At 39.9% G+C, this 22958-nt stretch overlaps 2 protein-coding genes across 2 annotated transcripts in view; both read right to left on the reverse strand.

Annotated features, from left to right (window-relative positions):
* Positions 1 to 4563: 4563 nt before the first annotated feature.
* LOC119726255 (ras-related protein Rab-34-like) lies at positions 4564 to 14752 on the reverse strand. Its single transcript, XM_038197883.1, has 8 exons — positions 14640 to 14752; positions 12339 to 12424; positions 11293 to 11460; positions 10658 to 10722; positions 9708 to 9838; positions 8967 to 9057; positions 8579 to 8707; positions 4564 to 8391 (listed from the first exon to the last, which is right to left on the reverse strand). Exons 1-8 carry the CDS (start codon positions 14691 to 14693, stop codon positions 8333 to 8335), a joined length of 783 nt encoding a protein of 260 aa, XP_038053811.1. The 5' UTR covers positions 14694 to 14752; the 3' UTR covers positions 4564 to 8332.
* A 5917-nt stretch (positions 14753 to 20669) lies between these two features.
* The window catches only part of LOC119726256 (ras-related protein Rab-34-like), a 29622-nt gene continuing 27333 nt past the window's right edge, over positions 20670 to 22958 (reverse strand). Inside the window, exon 8 of the mRNA XM_038197884.1 lies at positions 20670 to 21921. Within this exon, the coding sequence (XP_038053812.1) occupies positions 21872 to 21921 (50 nt within the window). The 3' untranslated portion in view covers positions 20670 to 21871. The remainder of the gene's footprint in view (positions 21922 to 22958) is intronic.

Genomic DNA, 22958 nt, shown 5'->3' on the forward strand with positions numbered 1-22958 from the left:
TCCCGGGGCCTGGGCCGGGGCCTGGATTTTCGGGGCTGGGCTGGGGCCTGGATTTTCGGGGCTGGGCCGGGGCCTGGATTTTCGGGGCTGGGCCGGGGCCTGGATTTTCGGGGCTGGGCCGGGGCCTGGATTTTCGGGGCTGGGCTGGGGCCTGGATCCCGGGGCCTGGGCCGGGGCCTGGGCCGGGGCTTGGATCCCGGGGCTGGGCCGGGGCCTGGATTTTCGGGGCTGGGCCGGGGCCTGGATTTTCGGGGCTGGGCTGGGGCCTGGATCCCGGGGCCTGGGCCGGGGCCTGGGCAGGGGCCTGGATTTTCGGGGCTGGGCCGGGGCCTGGATCCCGGGGCCTGGGCAGGGGCCTGGATTTTCGGGGCTGGGCCGGGGCCTGGATCCCGGGGCTGGGCCGGGGCCTGGATTTTCGGGGCTGGGCTGGGGCCTGGATTTTCGGGGCTGGGCCGGGGCCTGGATCCCGGGGCTGGGCCGGGGCCTGGATTTTGGGGCTGGGCCGGGGCCTGGATTTTCGGGGCTGGGCCGGGGCCTGGATTTTCGGGGCTGGGCCGGGGCCTGGATCCCGGGGCTGGGCCGGGGCCTGGATTTTCGGGGCTGGGCCGGGGCCTGGATCCCGGGGCCTGGGCCGGGCCTGGATCCCGGGGCTGGGCCGGGGCCAGGATCCGGTCCGGGGCCTGGATCCGGGCCGGGGCCTGGATCCCGGGGGCTGGGCCGGGGCCTGGATTTCGGGGCTGGGCAGGGGCCTGGATTTCGGGGCTGGGCCGGGGCCAGGAAACCGGGGGCGGGGCCTGGATCCTCAGAAATGCATCATTAGTGATTATAAATTCAACGTACAAATTTGATTTTCTCAACAATGCTTCTTTCTTGGAGAAATTTATTTTCCTTTTTAAAGTCGACGTATCAAGATAACAATTTTCGTTTCTCAATCTTTTTACATGATTCACTGGAACATAAGTTATTGAAAGTGGGCTACCTAACAGAGCTATTTTAAATTACTAGAGCGCTAACCCATCATTACGCGCGGAGACACTTTGAAGCCGTCCTGGGCACAGACATTTTGACTTCATGTGCATGTTGTAGAACACAATGAAATAAGTTGGATTGAATTTTGAAAGTGGACTCTAAATGCAACGCCCAAGTAGAACGTAAGCAAACAACGTAAGCATGTCATTACTGTTTAAAATAAACATCACGGTAATATTCATCTGCAGCTGATACACACGCGTTGCGCTGTTTTCGTGGAGCAAAATGAAACGCTTATTTACTGATCGTGCATTTCGGTTTTGCACGTATCGGCTTTGATAACACAGCTGTATAAATACAAAAGCAGATATGCAAATAGCTGTACAAAAGCCGTACCAAATTTTGAGTTTCCCGTGTTTGTGTACAAACACGGATGCGCCCAGCAGGCATCACTTTGTACATCCTGTCAGCACTCTAGTAATTTGATATAGCTCTATGGGTTTACCTTTCAAAAGAATGAAGAATAATATTTGGGGGTCCGGAATAAATCTGGAATAATTTGGCACTTATATTTTTTAGTTTTACAAAACGGTTTTTAAATTGACAAAATGTATTCATATTTGACACTTTAAAGTAACACTTGTACAATAAAATGAGCTGCACAAGCAAGTCCTTGCATTTTTCTTTTGTAATTTAGAACTAAGAATGAAGAACTACGCAAATTAACCTATAAATCTGAAAATCCTACTTTTCGACCATTTGTTTACAGTCACAGATCAGTTTTGGAAGTATCAATAGCCCAGAATCTTTGTTGAATACACACGTGTATGATATGTGTAAATTTCAAATGTCAATTTATAATCTGGTCAATCTTGTAAACTGAAGAAAAATAATCAAATAAACAAACAACACTAACAAAAGGTAAGAATTGGAGCGCCATTTACATACAGTGTTGCCACTACAGGGCGAGTCAAAAAGAAAGTTACCCAATTTGAAAAAGGTCTGGCTTGAGACATTTTACACACAAAAAACCAACAGGGATAAAGTACATCTTATTGACTTTTAACTGTGAAAAGTTCACGTTATTTGCATACTCAAGTGATGTCTATTTCAACACAAAGATCACACAACTCGCCGTCCAACATTAATCAGTTACCATTCTGTACGAACCAATGAATGCCTATTGAGTTCAAAGAAATGTGGAACGTGTAATACTTAGTCGACTCTATACTTTCTAATGGCATTCCATTTTTTTTAGTAAACTCCTGATAGCATTCATCTATGTCAGTACTTCTTATTCTTTTTAGATGAGAGGAACATGATGCTCTTTTAAGATGTACCTCATATGACGTGTTTCAAATTGGATCGCATTTTAAGATAAAAAAATCATTAACTTGGGTAACTTTCGTTTGACTCACTTTGTATAAGCAGGAGCCACTTACATAACATAGCTATAAGCACAAAACGAAGTTACCATCCAAATATACCACGTAATGTCTATTACTAGTAAACTGGTTCACTTACTTTTTTTACAGCAAATAATAAATTTCCTAAGCACAATTTTCTGCTAAGTAGCAGCATGAAATTGCACCCAGGTCTACAGGAATGAATAGAAGTGAAAGAACTTGCTACATGACTCCGTATGGGCTCCGTGCACAAGTACCCCCTCAACGGTATGAAAGGGAGAGTTGGGGGAGACCACTTGAGTGACATTCAATCAAACACATTGTAGAAGACACTTGACATTGGTGTGTGTGTGCGTGCACATGCAAAAAAAAAATCAGTTTTGCATACATTTAACTATACGCGCATTATCACTATCAGTACGCACATGGAGTGTGTCCCATTCATAGGGCTTTCAAATGTGGTAACAAAGCACCCTCTCTTGTTGGTGCACGGAGCCCGTGGATAAAATTTGTGCACAATAAATAATATTCGTTCGCATAAAGTATGCACCTTTTTATACCACTGTGGCAAAATAAGGCAATAAATGTGTGCTTCGGAGGTGTTAAACACTGTGTTAAAGACTGGTTGGCATCTAGAATGCCGATAATTACCCCAGGCGATGCCTGAGGTAATTATCAGCATTCTAGACTCCAACAGTCTTAAACATAGTGTTTAATACCGACCGATTAAGTGCATATTTATTCCTATTCATAAATACCTTTTCAGTAAAAGAAATCAGAACTTTTCTGTCCAAAAGTCAAAACAAATCAAAATTTACAATTTTCCAACGATTTTCGGTCAACCATTTTACTTTGTTTTTCGAAAACACCCCTTTAGCTATATACTAGAGTCCAGCTCGCAAGTGAGACATAAACAACTTCTTTTATGGAGATTGGTGCGGGCGTCGCGCGTACTGCGCGATTACGAGCAGATGCAGGCTGTGGTGAGTGCGTTTTGAATTTAGCATTGCTGGTAGCATTGCACATGCCTACGTGATGATTGTGAACGTTCAACCTATAAAACGGTAAAAGGCACTGGATTTTATAGTGTCAAAATTTCATGTGACACAGTAAAAGTGTTTAAGACCAGCCAGCCATGTCTCTATCATCCGTTTAAGACCGGCCACGTGACGGGCTCTCGACCAATGGGAATGGGTAAACTGTCTTAGGTATTTATGAATAGGGAATAAAAACAACCCTGATGTATCAACTGGTGGCGAGTTGCTGAATCCCACAAAATCTATCAGAATCCACCAGAATCCAAAGTCAAGCCAGTCAAATCAAACAGAAGACCCAACAAAACGCTCGATTACTTCCCTTGCGCTTACCCATACTTTCATCTGTGGTAATAAAAAATAGAATCGAGCCTTTGAAAGCGAGCAATGGTGGCCACTGTACGTGCGCTTCCAAAGTGAACAAGAAATGCCGGGAATGTTTAAACTTAACTTTCCTCACATCGTCTAGTACTTGTGAGAAGTGAAGCTGAGTGAGACACTTTTGAATCCCCTGCTGCGCAAGACTCATAATTAAAGTGGGTCGGTACTTTGGCCAGGCCCAAGTAAGTGCAAGAAAGAAGGCACGTGAGAGTTAAATCGAACGCAGTCGCACTTGCACGACAAAGAGCAGTATAGAAGTAATCGAACACCTTATAGAAAAATCAAACATATGTTTTGTTAAGAGCAATCCCGAGTGTATGATTTTGTTGGATTTTGTTGGATTCAGCAATATTAGGCAAAGTTTCGTACAAGAAACAGCTAAATTACATTTTGCCTCAAATTTCAATTTCCTTTGAAACTATTTGCATGGCAACCCACTTTGGAGTTCTTAAATATATACTACTAGACACTTCAACCAGAATTGTGCAGGCATGAAGAGACTTTGTGCAAGAAAACTAAAAACTATGGTACAAAACTAGAAGGAGCCTAGCTTCTTTTACCTACAAACTATGCCAAAACACCAAATGCTTTAAACCAGCACCTTTCATTGTTGGTCTCAAATTTGAGTATTGATTTTTAAATACAATTGTTAAAATTGAAAAGGCAATGTATTCATATTAGAACTTGTGGGTATAAGTAATTTCACAAGTCATGCCAGTACACAGCAAAATTAATATCTTCTGTGTTCACAACATAAAAATTTAAAGGAAGGATTTCAATTTTGTAATGGCTTATATTTCATTAACTATCTGAGTTGTTTTATATTAGCTTTGATGGAAATTCGAGCGATTCACAATGCAGTGCACCACTAAGAGTTTGCCACAGAGAGTTCTTTTTCCCCAGTGCATCATATATGGGAGATGGTCAACAATTTCGCAGCGCTGGATATTTGAAATTGTTCGTTTTTCTGGTCAGTAGTTTCTTAAGTGTATGATTCTGGTATCTGTTTGCACTTTGCTTTTCTTTTTGTCCATATGGTGTTTTAAGTAAGACGGCAGAATGTTATGCCCTAATCTCTAACAAATTCGCTCAAGTTGTCTACTGACACTCAAATGGGCCATGTTTTGTAGACCGTAAACTTGAAAAATGGACTCTCCATGGAAAAGTTTCGGTGGTGCACTGCATTGTGAATCGCCCAAATTGAAATACTGACAGTTAAAGGTAGAGTAGATTATAATATTTGCAGCTATTCAAAAATTAACTGACAAACAAAAAATGTCTAAAAGTTCACTTGGTTTAAACTTCCTGTGAATTTACTCTTTCTGGCATGCTGTCACTTTGAAGAAAACAATAAAAGAAGGCAGTTGCGTCAAGTGACGCAAGCATTGACATGACGCATACGCGCGCACAGTTGTTATTTGTCGATTCAGGGTGTGACTGAGTAGCTGCAATCAGATGAATAAGAACATGTCCCAGAAGCAGATTTCATGCACAATTCAACATATGACTTGCCAACTTTTGAATTGAAATTAAGATCCTAGAATATTGTTTTCTTAAAATATACAGCATTCACTGAGCTAACACTTCATGAGGTTAGTTGTTATTCGTCTTTGGATATTGTGCACTTTTGTTGCTTCAAACAAAAACAATGCACAAATCACCCTACCTTTGATACTAATGAATGAATTTTTTTAAACAAGGGTCATAACCCCTCTCCTGTAATAAATTAACAAATTTCATCCAAATTTACAATTTTTATAGGGCAATTCTGTAAAATTCAAGTTTCTGCATACACACAACTGCATGATGTACAAAGTTGTTAAGGTGGTGGTATTTCGGTTTGTTCCGTTATTATTCGTTTACTCATTAGATGTCACATATCAGTGATAGTGGTGCGGCATGTAGCCCCAATATGCTAAAGAATTGTGCAAATTGTGTTAAAAGCATGAAACTTTGCATGTTGGTTCTTCATGCCATGAAGAAAATTTTCAGATATGGAGGCATTTCATATTTAACCTCTGGTGACCTTTGAGAGGTCAATGAACTCCACATACTCTATTCAAAACTTTTGTTCTTCAAAACTTCCACTCAGATGTATCCAATTCACTTTTCCAACAGCAGCTAATTAAAGTGTCTGACATGTACGTCCGAATTTACAGAATTGCCCATTTTTACACGTAATTGGTATTTTTTTGTGTTGCATTCAGTTAATCAAGAACTGCGCTCACATATTTTACATATTATATATTAACAAAATTTATATCCACCAACAACAATTAAATACCACTCGACGAAAGATAACTTGACAGAAGTTAAAGAATACAGTATTTTAGAAAATATAACATTCAGACAAAAAACATATCAACATGAAAATCTTTGGTGGTAAGTAGTACATAAATGCAACCTGCAAACATACATAGCATTTAAAGGAAAGGATTATTCAGATCCTGTTTTCTCTGGACCAGAAAATAAATTAATAAGTAATTTTAAAACCTCGTTCAGTTTTTTTTATATTAAAGCATCTGATAAATGTATGTGTAGGATTTGAAAGACAACAAATAGAATACAAACAAGGAATGTTTATGAGTGCAATGGTAACAATAATTTCATGAGATGACAGATGGAATGTTCCATTCGAAGAGAAGAAGTTGTCACCTCATAAAATTAGTGTTTCCATTGCACGAAACATTCATTGCTTGTTTTAAAACCTCAATAAATCCTCGTCATCTGATTGGTCTGAGCTACCAATCATGTGACCATGCAATCAAACTTGTATTTACCGTTGAATGGAACTTCTCTTTTTGCGGTGTGGCCTGGCTGTGCATTGGGACGAATAATTCAATGACATGTGATGAACGACTAACCAATCACATGATGAGAATTTACTCGGGTGTTCTAATGAAATGAAATGCACATATACCAGAATCATTTTCTGTTAAAGCAGTACTGCCAGTGGTGGTGAAAAAAGTTTGATCATGCTTGTAAGAATTCTGGCAGCTTTTGCCTAATTAATAGCGCCCTCGTGTGGCAGAAAAAAACAAACAACTTATTTTAAAGCGAGAACGCTTGAACACATTTCTGGCATGTTCTTGGACTAAACTTTTAACATGAACACATTATTTGAATTTGTGAACATTTAGTTGAAAATTGGTTTTGTCTGCTTCGTCGCAATTATACTGCCATTGACAGTGTACAACACAGACCCTAAAGACACAAACATTTACTTCGGGCCAAATAAAAAAATAAAACAGTTTCTCATCCCTGCAAGCTTCGTTTTTTCCCGGCCACCTCTTATATTTTTCTCCCTTCTGTTTTTGAACAAGCAATTTTGTTGCAATCTTTTTATGTGTTTCCAGAAAAATTGTGTCCCACAAACAGGGTGTCAAACAAACCCCTTACCCTCAGATCACCCTTTTTCACAAAAAAATATTTCCAATTTGGTAATTATTTATTGAGTTATGGCCAATTGAAAACAAGTACCACTTTTCATTTCATCCACGGCGACCAATTTTTTGATTGTCGCAAAAAGAGCACGGTCCGAATTTTGCATTTGCGAAAAGGGCTACCAAGTAGAGGGCAAAGACGGAGCAGTTAAGTAAACATCTAAGAAGTTAACCAAACAGTTCTTTTCAGGACTACATTAATTCCAAAAGGATCAATGACCATTGTTGCAATAAACAAAAAATAAACAGAACCAAATAAAGAGAGAAAGACAATAAAGAAAGCAAAACTACCCTCACCCAAAATCCATTCCATTCCTAACAAAATAACAATTCAGGCCATGGACAGATTGAAAAAGTGATACTCATTTTTTAGTTGGCCATAACTCAATAAATATGTACCCGATTGCAAAGATTTTTTCGTTGTTGAAAAGCTTATGGCATGCACTCTCTAAATATGTACAGATAATTGTGATATATTCTTGCAATACGGTGAAAAAGAGGCTGTTTTGAGAGTTCAGGTTATTTTTTAGACACCCTGTATGTATGCAAGTTCTGGTAGAAAGGGTGATGGCTCTTTTGGACACAAAAATATCAGCAAAAGAGTCGAGAAAATTTAAGAATCAATCTTGGAAAATCCGATAACAAAAGGGTAGCTTTAAAGAAACATTGACAAGAAACTCAATTTTTGTTATTTGGCCTTATACACAAAATAGTTGCTTCAGGTATGTACATGTACTGATATATAAAAGGATATTACATTTGGTGGATTTCTAGTAAGGCCTCCTTGATGAATGTGCTCTCTTTATTGTACAAAGAGTGTGATTGGCTGACCACCTGCGAAATCTTGGCATGTGGCCAATCAAATCAACATCTTGTTGCTGCGGTGGCTAATAAAGGTGGGGTTGTATCCTGGCATATGGTGACGAGCTGTGTGTGTAACTGAAATATATTTGCGAAATCTTGGTGTGGTGGCCAATCAAGTTCAACGTCTTGCTGTCACGGTGGCGAATAAAGGCGGGGTTATATCTAGGCATATGGTGATGAGCTGTGTGTGTAACTGAAATTTATTACGAAAAGGTCATTTTGTGTTGCCCTTTCATCAGCAGGAGCACTTTCCGTCATTCAGTGTTGCGTCAAGATCGCCGGGTTTATTCAATTCTGAAATAAAAAATAGAAAGTGAAATGGCATCAAACATACGATATATAAAATAGAACAGGTAGATGAATTCTACGGGTACCATTTCATATTACACTCTCCCGTTGACTATTACGCACACAGTGTACGAGTGAATACAACAAGAGGACAAAATGATCAGGAAGGATATGGTAAGACAACAAGACTTACTTATGAGATTACTTCCGCTGGATACCGAGATTTTCTTTGACTTGAGTTCCATGTCTTGAACTTCCCTGCTGACTGCCTCATTGAACGTGATGCAAGCCACACGGAAGAAAAAGTCATTGACGTTCTCACCTTTGTAAAGATTGAAAATATTACAATAGAATGAGTGATATTGGATTTGCGCCACACTACAAACTTGACAGTGACAATACATATTAGAAGATATTATCTTATGCATGGCTTCATACACATTGAAAACAATGTATAACAAAAGTGCTTTTGGATTAAAGGATGATTTTCACCACCAAAAAAAAACATGATCAAGGATTCGATGGGACACTTTTTGGGGGGTGGATCATCTTTTCTGTAGGAGGGAAATATCTCTACTAACCTGTTAATGATGAGAGTACCCAGTATTCAGCTTTTATTTGTTGGGCCATTTTAAAACCGCGCTCTTCAGCCTCGACATATTGTTGCTTGGTCTAAAATATACAAAATAAAGGGAGAACAAAATTTGTTTTAAGTTTTTCATTTTTTTATGAAATGTTTCACATAATTAGATCTTCTGCTGTCTGAACAGTCACAGACAGTCAAAAAAATCAATCTTCTTTCCTGCCATACCTTTTATATAGACTAGTCACCAACAGTCAGATCATATTTAAAGCAAGCACTGTGACTATTCAAATTCAGTCAACAGACAAAAGCAGGCAAATGGTAGGCACAGCTGGCTTATCAATCACCTACAGTCAAAGTATATCAAGTTAAATAACAGTCACAGCCAGTCAATCCTGCTTTATGTAGGCTGGAGCTCTCAACTATTAAAAACAGTCAATTGATCGATACTGAAAGGACAATTGCACAGAACGTATGTTTGCATAGGAGGGTTATACGAAGTAAAATTTGAATAATGCCAATGTTGAGCCGGACAGCTTGCTTTTTGTGTTTTTTTAAGTTGTTTCCTATCTTCTGATTGGTCCATTACATGCATATCTAATGCCTTGTTCATAACGACACAAACCCAGCATAGGCTGTGCGTGTTGTGAGAAATGTTCTTTATTCCTCACAAATGTCTTCCCAAAAAGAACAATTTCCCTGGTGATTGTCTTGGGAGAAATTTGATACCTGTACTTACACAAAGATCTTTTTTGGTCCCAACTAGAAAGAGATGAACTTGTCCATTGTTTTCCCTTAGAGCCTCTTCATGCCACCTGGTCACGCTCTCCAGTGAGTAGGGGTCCATCATGTCAAAGACGATCACAACAACTGAAAGAAAGATAAAAAAAAAATAAAAAAATTTAAAATGTGTCAGTTTGAAGAGCATGCAGCGTTTATAGCCTGCAAACTGGGAATTTCAGTCAGACTTGTATCTCGGATAATTACAAGCCTAACACAAGACAAGAAGGGCTGTGGCCGCTGCCAGGAGGAAAGCAGAGTTGTAATGACTCGAGTCAATGACTCGACCCAAGTCCGACTTGAGTCACAATTTTTGGTGACTCGACTCGACTCGAGTCCCAAAAATAAAAGCACAACTTTGCAAAAGTATTCGCAATGACTTTGCGAACAGCAGTCATGTATAAATATACAACGTGTCACAGACTCCAAACTAATGGTTCTAGAACGCACAAAATACTATCCAGGAACCAGATTTTTAAACACATTTTCTAATTTGCTGTTTCATCGTTGGATTTGGGCGATTTCTTATAAAGCTCTTGGATTCGAACGCTGGCTAAACTATGGCCTCCTTTTATACATTTTGGTATATATAGTGTTCAAATATTCGTGACTCGAATTGACTCAACCTAAATATTTGACTCGACTCGACTCGACTCGACCTTTTGACCTAATGACTCAACTCGACTCGAGTCACTTCTTTAAAATGACTCGACTCGACTCGAGTCACAAAAATCAGTGACTCGTTACAACTCTGGAGGAAAGCAAAAGGATGCCAGAAGAGAGCGTGCAGGAACCACCCAAGAGCCCATGATGAAAAGAGTATTCGTTTGGAAGGGGGGTTCGTGATACAAACATGCCTCTGATGAGGTGTGTGAGGGTCAAATCACAATCATTATTGATAATTCTTACCATGTGCACCTCTGTAGTAGGCTGCGGCTATACATCGGAATCTCTCTTGGCCTGCTGTGTCCCATCTATGCATGAAATTACATAAGCCTTGGTTAGGGCGGAACGCTGAAAATATTCACGAAGTACAGGGCTTTTTTATCACAGTAACAGTTTCTATCAAGTCTTCATAAGTAATCACAAAGTAAATCTCACATCACATTCAAGTCATTACAAGTTAATCACAAATCAATCACAACTCCATCACATGTAAATCAGAAGTTATTAATCCAGAAGTTATCACATGTGAATCACATGACAATCAGAAGTAAACTCAATCACAAGTTAATCACAAGTCTAGTGCAAGTAAATCACAGTTTAATCACAATCATCACAACTCAATCAGAAAATAATCTCAAGTCAATCACAAGCTAATCACAAGTCTATACCAAGCCAAACACAAGTCATAAAAAGTCAAGTACATGTCAATCATATAAGTAATATCACAAGTCAATCACAATGACATTCTCTTTATTAACAGGCTTTCAGAAAATACTGAGCGCAAAGTGATTTTAGTGGCGAAGTGTAGAAAACTTTACAACAATTTTGGACCAAAACAATTGCTGAAAAGGTTTGACAGTGTCTACAGTACAACTCACATTTGTAAGTTGAAGGGAACGCTGAGAATGTCAAATCTTTCCACTTCGAAGTCGACGCCGATGGTGGCTTTGTAGTCCCGGTCGAAGCACTCATGGCAGAACCGCTGGACAAGAGATGTTTTGCCGACAGAAACATCTCCGACAACTATCATTTTAGACACCTTTAACCTGTACAAAATAATTAATAAAAAGAAAGAAATTGTGTGAGAGTTACTCTGGGAACAATTGATCATTGTTTTCTCTCTAGCATTCTTTAGGCTTCTGAGCTATAAATAATTTATTAAACATAAAAAAGACTTCACTGAAACAAAACAAACTCCCTCTCTGGGTTTATGAGAACACAGATCTACAAAATGACCAACAGGCTTCAGTAAAAATTGGTGAAAATTGACAAAGTCTCCAGTAAGTAGAAACAGAATAAATAAGCTCTAAGCAGTTTAATAACCAAAAAAGAAAACAACAGTAGTCCGTACAAAACTTGATAGACATTAGGGCTTGTCTCAATTCATATCCGTGACAAGTTCCGGGCACTGTATCGGGTATAAGTTTCAGGATTCTGACCAACTTCCACGCAATCTTCCCGCAATTAAGTTGTCAGTATTAGTGAGTCAAGCAGTTGCTGATGAAAATTTTCCCGGAACATATCCGGGACAAATGCAGAGCTTCTTCTGGACAAATTGAATGGTTCTGTTGTAACAGGCTTTTGAAAACTGTATATTCCATGTCATGAACTGCACTTCTGTTTCTACATGCATGTGCAAATATATTGTGTGCAAACATGGCGGCCCGCATGGCCAACCCCAAATGGTAGAGTCTGTACAATCATTCCTTTCGTATCAACCAAATTCAGTACTATTGGACTCTACCCGCAACTCTACCCAGAAACTATAAATGGGCCCTAATTATTACCCTAAACACCATTTGGGTGATTTTGGATCTATAGATACAAAAAGTATTAGAGAAAGGGCGTTCCCTCTTTTGCTCCCCCTATTGCTCCCCCTAGTGCTTACATTGCATAATATCCATGCATGATTTATTTCACCTACCCAACAGTTCCCGTCTTGTTAGCGAGGCAGGCATTCCGAACTGTCGGACTGAAGTCGCGTTCACTGTACGGAGATTCATTTAATGGCTGTCAAATAAACAAAGGAGAAATAAAAAACTTAATCAACTTCACACAAAAGACTCATTATTCATAAATTATCCTTTTTGCTAAAAATGAGGACATCGTCACCGTTGTTTTTTAAGCAAGTCAAAAAATCATAGATTATGGTGCTCTTTGTGCTCACCGGAGCGGAAACAGGACAACTCGTACGTGGACCAACTCGTACACGAGACAACTCGTACGCGGAGTGGTCCGGGAAAACAAATCATAACTTTACGGTGATCTGCTTGAATCCACTTGAATCCACAACTCGTACGCGGAGTGGTCCGGGAAAACAAATCATAACTTTACGGTGATCTGCTTGAATCCACTTTCTTTCGATGTACGTTTTATTTTTAAATATGGTAGGGCAAATGATGACTGTAACATATGAGCAAAACAAGCTGATTTAAAAATGAACTAATTGGGACGCCTCAGTAACACAAAATAATCGGAGTAATTGCAGAATACCCCGCCATTCGGAAATACACCCCTAAAATCTCTGGCTACGCGGTTGGAATCACTGGAAAAGAAACAATTCAAGTCCATTGCCAGCTACGCGGATACTTAGTGGGGGTCCATTATTTGAAAACGAAGCAGCACAAAACTAAGGAATGGGAGTTGCTGAACAAAATTCGAAGTCCAAACCAACCACCCCGTTGGCTGACTACGCGGATACGGAGTGGGAGTCCCCTTGAATATGCCCGAACCTACGGTTTCAGTAAAATCCCTTGTGCTACGGCTGCTAGTCTATACTCACGCGTACGAGTTGGCTCGCGTACGAGTTGGCCCTCGTACGAGTTATCCCGCGTACGAGTTGCCTCGCGTACGAGTTGGTCCGTGTACGAGTTGTCCTGCGTACGAGTTGGCTCGCGTACGAGTTGACCTGTATTCACCGGAGCTTGGGTGGTGGTGGGAGTGGGGGGGGGGGGGGCAGTTGGGGTAGGGGTGGCTAGGGGGTTGGGGAAAGGGGGAGGCAGCTGGCAGTGGAGGGGGGAGGGGTGTCCCGCTCCATCCATTTTTAACAGGTGTCCAATCCCACATTTCTCTGCTTTTTGAAAGTCTTGTGCTGCAGTTTTTGATGAAAGCGTAATTTTGGAACCACTTCTGATAAAACGAAAATCGACTATTGTTTTTGGACTCGCCTAAATCTGGCTGGTAATGACCAATGTTAAAAACCGGCAACACGAGTATCGTGTAAAAATAACTGCATGGTTTTGTTTATTTGAGGTAAATTTAAGGGGCAAAATGATGGCGAGAACGGCAAAACACAACATGAAAATAAAAATTTGGAAAAATACTGCAACCTGACGCCACTTCCGCGATTGTGTACAAAATCTATGGAAGAGTCAAGAAAATTTCTAAGTATTTCCTAAAAAATTTGAAATATTTCTCAGTCCCAGATTCATGTCTTATCATCATTTTTTGCAAATGACCGACCTTTATTGAGATGATATATGAAGAAAAAAGTGGTGTCAGGTTGCAACATTTTCCCCGAAATTGCATATTGTATAATGAACAAACGGAAAAAATGTTGCAACCTGACGCCACTTCAGCGATTGTGAACAAAGTCTATGGAGAGTCAAGACAATTTTGTAAGTATTTCCTAACAAAATTGAAAATGTTTTTCAGTCCAAAATTCATGTCTTATCATTTTTGCAACGAATGTCATGACCTTCATTGAGATGATGAGAAAAAAAGTGGCGTCAGGTTGTCACAGCATTTTTTCCGAAATTATTGACATAGCATCAACTGAAAGACCAGGTAAGAATTAGACCAAGTGCATATTCTTCTACCCCCAAAAAATAACAGTCATGCCCAGGCATGCCAGGGGCAGGGCCATGACACGTGGGCGCCGGGCCCCACTGACCCAGCGACTATTATTTTTAGTAGGCCTATTAAAAATTTCAAAAATTAGGGTCATTAGAATTAAAAGATTAAACTAAAAGCTTGTAGAAGTCATTGGAACGATTAAAACCATGCCAGAAGTACAAAATAAGAAGGGTCCCAAAGTCGATTTTATATGTCAATGACCCCCCCCCTTATCCCCGCCCCTAAAAAAAAAAAAAAAAAATTGTAGTCCGCCACTAGCCGTCAGTCGTCATTCTGTCATGCATGAATTCGTTCCCAATATCAAAAAACAATCACCCGAAACAAGTCTCTGGTAAAGCAAGAAAGTTCTATGTCTTTCTCTATGACTTACAGGAGTAAATTGTCGTATTGTTCGGTCCTTCCGGGCTCTTTTTGCGTCCGTCATGACATTGACAAAAATTCTGCACTTTGACTTTTCATTTCGTTCGACGGTAAAACAGTAGGGCGCCACCAATCGCCAGTCTGAAGCCTAAAAATTGCTTTATTCGTGTTTTGGTATGGGCTCACTGAGCAATTTTAAGTACTTTCCCAAAAGTGCACTTACGTTTTCTCCGACTTTCCTCATGCAGTACAGTGCTGTCAAACCTCTTTGTTGAAAAACCTCAATTTCTTTTGTAAAATGCTGGAAATTTTACCGTAATAAGGCTTGTTGTTGAACCTTTTGCGAACAATTTCAGTGTGATGAAATTAAGTCAGAAATTCAAAAACGGTAGCGTCTGGAAATTAAGTTGGCACAAATTCGGCGGAGTGCTCCCTAACGTGGTGCACTTGAACAAATCTGAGAGAATTAAAACTTGATAAATTCTGATAAATCATTATTATCGCCACAAACAAACCCAACTACATTGTACAAGCTTGTCCAAAATTTATTTTCTGAATTTTGGGCGCAGTTTAAAAGGGTTCATTGTGCATTTCAAAATAAAATCAGAAAATCACGCCACTGAAACAGAACTTAGAAGCTCAATAAAACTTAATACAGTCGAGTCTCGTTATAACAAACTCGTTCGGACCTAGCCAAATTGTTTGTTATATCAGAATGTTGTATTAAGAGGAACATCAGTCCCATTCATTGTGCACATAAATGCACAGTCGGGACCAAGGCTTTATGTTTGTTATAACCAGAATTTTGTATTAACAGAGTTTGTACTAACGAGAGTCAACTGTAGCGGGTACGTAAACTCAAGATTAATGAATGGGAATGTTTAGAGCATGATGAAATTTCAACTAACTGTGAAATTTGAGCTGAAAAAAAAAATGCTCTAGCATGGCACAAGAAGCGAACAATCAAATTATTATTAGGGGCCGCGCGCCACGTTAGGGAATACAATGTACATCAACATTCGTAAAAAAAAATAAATAAAAGAATATAAACTCGTGGTTTCTTTTCCTTTCATAAAATCACAACTCATCCCCTGGCCAAGTTGCTCGCCCCCAGCATATTTTAAATTGATTATGTTTGAAGAAAATAATTGCAAGGGGATATCGATGGTTTTCCACCAAAATACTCAGAAATGCATCAATACGTTTTATTCATAGTGACTGTTATAAATTCAAAATACAAAATTTTCAACAACGATTCTTTCTTTTGAAGTAAATGTATGAAGATTAATATTTTTCTGTTTCTCAATATAATTTTTTTTACATAAAAAAACATATTATACAATCATTTATGTGGTATAATTCAGAAACATATAAAAACAAAACTGAATTCAGCCTATAACCTTAAAACTGGCATCCCTGATTAGTATCCCAATTGTTTGGCTTCTTGCATAATTTTGCACCTACAATGTATATTTCATTTTAACAAAAAAGCCAATTGACAAAATGTATTCATGTTAAGTGCTCTGCAGCTTAATTGAACCCAAACTTAAAACTGACACATAATTGTAACTTTTCATTGAAATTTACACAATAAAATTGGCTACAGAGGCAAGCTCTAACGAGTAACGATTTTCAAATTGAGTAGAAAAATAAAAAAAACCTCCTTTTAAATCTCAAAATCCTACTTTTGGACAAGTTGTTTTAAAAAAATCAGCTTTGGAATTCTCAGGAGGGCAAACACTTTGCGGAATATCAGTGATGTAGTGCCTTGATGCTGGGCCTTGGCCTTAAGGCTGGATTTTAGGGCCTTGGCCTCGAGGCTTGAGGGCTTAAGCCTTGGCCTTGGCCTTGAGGGTTCAGGGCCTTGCAATTTTGAGTCAAGGCTCTTCAAGGCCCATAGATTTGTGCATTTTCTAGATAAATCTGTTCGAAATTGTGCTGTTACCATTTTAATCGTATTACCATGGAGGAGGGAAGCACCCTGTAGATTTGTGTGTTGGGCACACTTCCACTTTTATAGCATCACATGTTGTTACCATTGTAGTAGATTTGCTGCAAAAATATTCCATACACTTGTGGGGCTAATGAGATGATCACTTTAATTGCATATAACTATGGAATAGATCTGATTGGTTGTATATGTCTCCCTGATAAGTGCTAAAGATTTGCATGTATCTGTTTTAGATAATGCTAATATTTCTGACCATGTTGGGCTAGCAAATAAAAATTTCCCAAATCAGTTTCTTGGATCCCCCTTTTGTTACACTTGGGAGAATTGTGTGTCAATATAGAAGTAAATCATTATTTTGTTTAGTTAAACCATATTGAAGACCTGAACTTATACTTTAATAAATAAAGTGCAGTCATAAAACGGTGTAGGCCTATGCGAGCATGTTGATTGCAATTAAAGAAAATAATGTTGTTCTTTGCAATCAGCAATTCGTGATGATAAGGGCGGATCCAGGGGGCCAAAAGGGGCCACCCCCCCCCTCCCCCAAAAAAGAAACCATTTTTTTTATGTGACGTCGTAATAAAAGCAGGCAATGAGTACACCACCATCTTTTCCTCAAAAAACATCGGTTAAAATGGTCAGAAATTGCCTCAAATCGCACTACAGAGCATTTTCAGGGCCCTTAAGCGGGCCCCGAAGCCCAAGCCGTAATTTTTTGACCCCCATTTTTTTGGGGGGGGGGGGAGGGGGACCAAAATTTCTTTGCCCCCCCCCCCCCAAATTGTGTTCTGGATCCGCCCTTGCGTGATAATGTGTCACTCATGTGACTATAATTAGGTCTATATCAGTGGTCATAACATAAAACAGGGCCTTGGCCTTATCCTTGAGGGTTAAGCCTTGGCCTCGGCCTCGAGGCTTGAGGGTCAAAGCCTTGGCCTTGAGGGTCAAAGCCTTGGCCTTGAGGGTCAAAGCCTTTGCTCCAACACTGCTGAATATATATGTATGCATATAAGATGACTCCAATTATGTAAATAAGAAGACCTCTAAATCTGGTCAATCTGTGATCTAACGTGTTAATTCATTGGCATCTTGTAAACTTTCAAAAACGAAAGAAATACATGTAAGAACAAACAAAACATTAACTTATAACCCAAACAACGCAATCAAACAAGAATAAACAGAATACAAATACGTAATCGGCATGGTTAGATTTTGTTGGATTGTATTGGAATTTTTTAGGTTTTGATGGATTTTGATGGATTTTGCAAAAACAATACACCTGTATCATCTTCTATTTAATCTTTTTACCTGATGCATCTACTCCGATTGAATGTTGCTGAATTCAACATAATCCAACAAAGCCAGAAGAATCAATAGAATTCAACAGAAAACACAAACCGTCTTATGGACCGCTTGCAGACGCGTTCGATAATCGACGCGCGAAGGCGCGCGACGCCATGTTGTGGGACAAGCGCATATCTATCCATGCACATTTTGTCCCACAACATGGCGTCGCGCACCTTCGCGCGTCAATTATCGAACGCGTCTGCAAGCGGTCTAATACGGCAATCCTCACTGTAGGGTTTTGTTGGATTCGGAAGAGTTCGGGGTATGTTGTGACAGAAACAGCTAAATATGTTTTACCTTGAAATCATTTTTAAAGCTATTTGTATGGCAAACCAATTTTGGGAATCGCAATATACTATATCTAGATTGCTTCAAGGCACTTTCAACCATATTGTGCAGGCATAAAGATTTTGTGCCAAAACAACCCTAACCGAACTCAACCCATCAAAGTTCAACAGTAGGTTTTGATATCTGTTGGGATAGGTACAGTACCCCTTAACAGATGGTCTGGTTGGCATATACCTCCAGAAACTAAGTCCAACAGTGTATGTGTACAATTCCCAAATGGGTGTTCTTGGAATTTGCCTGAATGGATATGTTCCTAGTATATTAGGTTGGGGAGTTAGGGTTAAAAAGGCAAATGGTCAGGCGCGGTTCTAATAAATTCCGTAAAAAGAAATTGCATAAGCTAAAAGAAGGATTGTGATGTACATGTACATGTACATGTACATGTACATGCGAACGGTCTCCCCCTAAAGGAATAGTCGTGACAAGGGTGCATTTGTAGTTGATATAGTGTGAATGATTTAGGATTTTATTGGCGCTCCCCATTGAAAATATGGCATGAGCCCCCTGAGCCCCCCCCCCCCCCCCCCTAAGTGTCTGGAGGAAATAACCGGTCTACATTTCAGCACGCTTCCCTGAAAAAAATCTGGATCCACCCTGCTAGCCCCCCCCCCCCCCAAAAAAAAATATTGGTTCTAGAACCGCGCCTGCAAATGGTACAAATCTAGTACATGTATCTAGAAGGGGAAAGTTCTTTTTATCAGAGTTGTAACCAATTCATTTTTTCCAAGTCAAGTCAAGTCTCAAGTCAAGTTCTAGCAGGTCAATTTAAGTCAAGTCTCAAGTGAATTGTTTTCCAAGTCAGTCAAGTCTCGAGTCAATTTTTCCCAAGTCAAGTGAAGTCCCAAGTCAATTTTTTTCAAGTCAAGTCAAGTCTCGAGTCAATTTTGTTTTTTAAATATCAGATGCACATATTGCGTACAGGAACCAGTTTATATGTTCGACTATATACGGAGCTGGAGTAGAGATGGGAATGGGGTTTATCAAAGCATGGATCATGTGAGGAGATTCAAAACAAATATCATACCTTTCAAACACCCTCTCTCAAACATCTTATCTAAAGAGTCTAAAAACGCATTTTGATACTTCAAACTTGTTCCATCATGTTGAATGCTTGAAGGACGTCTGACAAAATGTCCTTCCGAACGTTTTCGTTTAATGAATGATGTGAATTATTTTTGCTTGATGGCGGATTTAGTCTCCGGTTTCTGGTATACGCGCGCGTCGCCGTAGCCATGCGCGTCGGCAAAATGAAAAAGTTTTTTTCAATAAAAGATGATGTCTCAAAACAGCCAAACTCACTGGTTTGACTGAAATCCTGCTGCTACACAATTTTAACATGTTTTTAGATGGGGTTATGATCGAGAGTAAGCTTTATGTGGCCTCTCTGGACTCCCATATATTTGCACTAAGTTTAGTCGGGCACCATTTGCAGTCATCAGCCGACATTTGAAGCAAAAAAAAACAGGTTAAAAAAAAAGCCGCGTCGCCGCACCACTTTTTGGGGGCAAGCTCCATACCAGAAACCACAGACCTTTTTTGGCTTAAGGGTGTACGGAGCTGTTTTCAGTCGTTTAAACCTTATTTAGCACGCTAACGGTTAACCACTCAATGTGTACGTGTAGCCTATGGTTTCTATGGAATGACCGCTCTTTAACAACGGATGGTACTCAGACTACGCACGGCACAAACTTCACCTCGCATGCACGGGGTCGAGTATGATAGATACGTTGTACATAAAACACGCAAAGTGCTAGTCATGTGGCAGGCTCAGGATGCCAAGCTAGCTATGTACGATCGCGTGCTGGTTGCTAAGGCCAAAAAAAAAATATATTCGGTCTCTGGTCAGACCAAAGTTCCCGAATTGACGCGGGGACGCGGCTTTTTTTTTTTTTTTTTTTTTCTTCAAGCTTGGATTGTACAGACAAGGTGGGGTACTATTTTGCTATTTGGTGTCCTCATGTACATTGGTGTCCTCCATAATTTGCCTTGGTGCTCTCGATCATTTGCCTTGGTGCAATTTCCCATTCCTTGGTGCTCTTTGGTAAAAAAAAATGAGGAGGTGCGACAATAGAGGGCACTGTTGGAGCTACCGCGGAACATTTTGGGAAAAAAAATTGACGCGCATGATTAAAATCGACACGCGCGCGCTGACCAGAGACCGACTTATTATTTTTTTGGCCTAATAATTCGCTGTGTATATCTGCATCCTTTTAACCGATTGTACTAGTGCGCATAAACGCCCAGAGGTTTGTGTTTTCTGTTAATTTTAAGAAACGTGTTAATGTCAGCATGTCAAATTTATTCAAGTCAAGTCCCAAGTCATAATTTTTCAAGTCAAGTCAAGTCTCAAGTCAATTTTTCCCCAAGTCAAGTCAAGTCATTTTTTTCCCAAGTCAAGTCAAGTCTAAAGTCGCAAAAATAGCGACTCGGTCCGACTCGAGTCCTAGTCAGCGACTTGAGTCAACAACACTGCTTTTTATACCCACAAACTATGCCAAAATACTGACTTAAATTTGGGTGTATTGAATAGAATTGGGTGTACTGAATAGAATGGTTAAAATTTATGCATCAACAATTTAAAACCATAGAATATATTTCGTTAGAAATTAAAGAGCAAACTATATTAGAAATGACAAACAAAACAATCAACATTAAAACCTTTGGTGGTAATTAAGTAGTACATAAAGACGAACTGCCCACAAAACATGAGGCTTTTGTTCAGAGATAAACATAGTTTTAAATAATTCAAAACCCTTTTCTTTCCGCTAAAAAAAATAAGAATTAAAAAAGTAAATCTAAAACCTCACGCGGTCTCTATATATAAAAAAATAAAAAGGTCAATGAATGTGTAGGATTGGAAAGACAAAATGTAGAATAAAATACACTGTTCCTTCAAACAGTGCTACAAGTGATGTTGAAAAACATGGCCGGTATTTTCAAGTGTTCTGGTTCGCTCGTACCCAACAGGCCACCACCGAACAGGCCGCTGGGAAGGGTTAATAATTTCTTCTGCATGTATGATATAATCTTTTTTGAGCTCTCATTCAATAGAATTTGTTTGAACAATAACATGGGTCAAGTTTTCGGCCTGCACGCATGACACATGCGCACAGAATGTACATGTATCGGTTGCAGCAGTTTGCGCCCACAATGCTTTGCGCGCCTGCGCTTCCTTCATAAAGTTGTGTGAAGGCGATTAGCCCTTCCCAACGCCCAGGGCGTTGGGTACGGAACGATTACTCTCCGGGCAGCTTTTGTACTCAACAGTGCCCTCATGAGGCAGAACTGAAAACTTTTCATTTATGCGAGGGCACAATAAAACCATGTCTGGCATGTTCTTGTAGCTGAACAGTTTAACATGAACCCATTATGCACATTTCAATTGACCATTGCAGGGGTCTGGTTTCGTGCATTTGCAATCAGATAAGTACGCCTAGCTGGTATCAACACACTACAGTCGTGCCCAACACCCAGCAAAAGCTAGCGTTGGATTTCAGCAAATTTTAGACGGTCCAAGTTTATCAAGATCCATAGAATATCAATGAGAGATGCAACCTTGGTGTTTAAGGAATTCTCACATAATAAATTTTGCATTGCTAGCACTTGCACTTTCTTTGTCTTTCGGCAGCAATGTCGACGTTCAAATCTGAAATCAAAATTACAGAAGGTACCATGACATCAAACATAGGACACAAGCTAGCACACACACATATATACTTTACCATTACCAATGAGGGTGCTGCGTTGTTTCCCTTTGTTCCTACAATACAGCAAAGTAGACTGACACAGCGACTTCAACAAAAAATGTACATACAAAGACATCCAAGAATCTGTTGATCTCTTTATAATATCCTGCTGTCTTTGAGATGTATGTTATATGCACGTACACCATAATCAGTGGCGGGGCCAGACTAATATTTGGGGGGGGGGCAATTGGGGTTAACAGGTTCAGAAAATATTTTTGGGGGCAGTCAATGGTCCGGAAATAAGCCACTTTAGAGCAACTTAGAAGTGGTCATTTTTATGAATGAAAAATGTATCAAACCCCAGAATGGTGTTAATGTACCTCCCCGGTCAAGGGCAAGGGACCAGCACTCGGTTGGTGACAGCTGCGGCTGTATAAATGCATGTGTGGGATGTTTTTTTCTACCAAAGTACCAATTCTTTATAGTGCTAAATTTCATTAGCCCAAAATGGGTTCACAGAAACCAATGATGCACTCTCATCAACCTCCCTCTGTAAGTGATAATCTGTAAAGAAAGTTATAACCCTATATGTCAAGATCTATCAGGTGACAGGTCCTGATACTGGTCTCATATTGGTACAATTGACATGCTGTGGTACATAATTCAGAATAGACAATGATGTTGCGGCCATCTTGATATTTTCACATTCAAATCAACGTAACCAAAGCGAGGCTTGAAGGAAAAATAGTCTGGTTTCTTTTTGCACGGAAAACATTATCATTAGGTGCTGTTATTCGGTACAGGAAACATATGACTGAAATGGTGGCAGCATGATAAGGGTCTATATTGACTAACATCGATAGCAGTGGCGATTGCCGGTCAATGATGGATTTAGCTCAGTAACAATGAAGACACAAAAGGTTCACTCATGCATTCCAGCCAAACAAAGGCAAACCCTTTGAAGTGGCTGCTACGCAAGCGTACCAATATTAATGGT

Source organism: Patiria miniata, unplaced genomic scaffold (genome assembly GCF_015706575.1).
Source record: "Patiria miniata isolate m_02_andy unplaced genomic scaffold, ASM1570657v1 HiC_scaffold_2, whole genome shotgun sequence".
In the NCBI taxonomy this organism is placed as follows: domain Eukaryota; kingdom Metazoa; phylum Echinodermata; class Asteroidea; order Valvatida; family Asterinidae; genus Patiria; species Patiria miniata.

Bases quoted from the DNA above. Each gene is read 5' to 3' on its own strand.
- LOC119726255 (XM_038197883.1), bottom strand. From the start codon at position 14,693: ATGACGGACGCAAAAAGAGCCCGGAAGGACCGAACAATACGACAATTT. The intron at 10,723-11,292 runs GTGAGTTGTACT...TTTCATGCATAG, and splicing joins GTTCCCTTCAACTTACAAAT to ATGGGACACAGCAGGCCAAG. The intron at 8,392-8,578 runs GTAAGTCTTGTT...TTTTTATTTCAG, and splicing joins CAGCGGAAGTAATCTCATAA to AATTGAATAAACCCGGCGAT.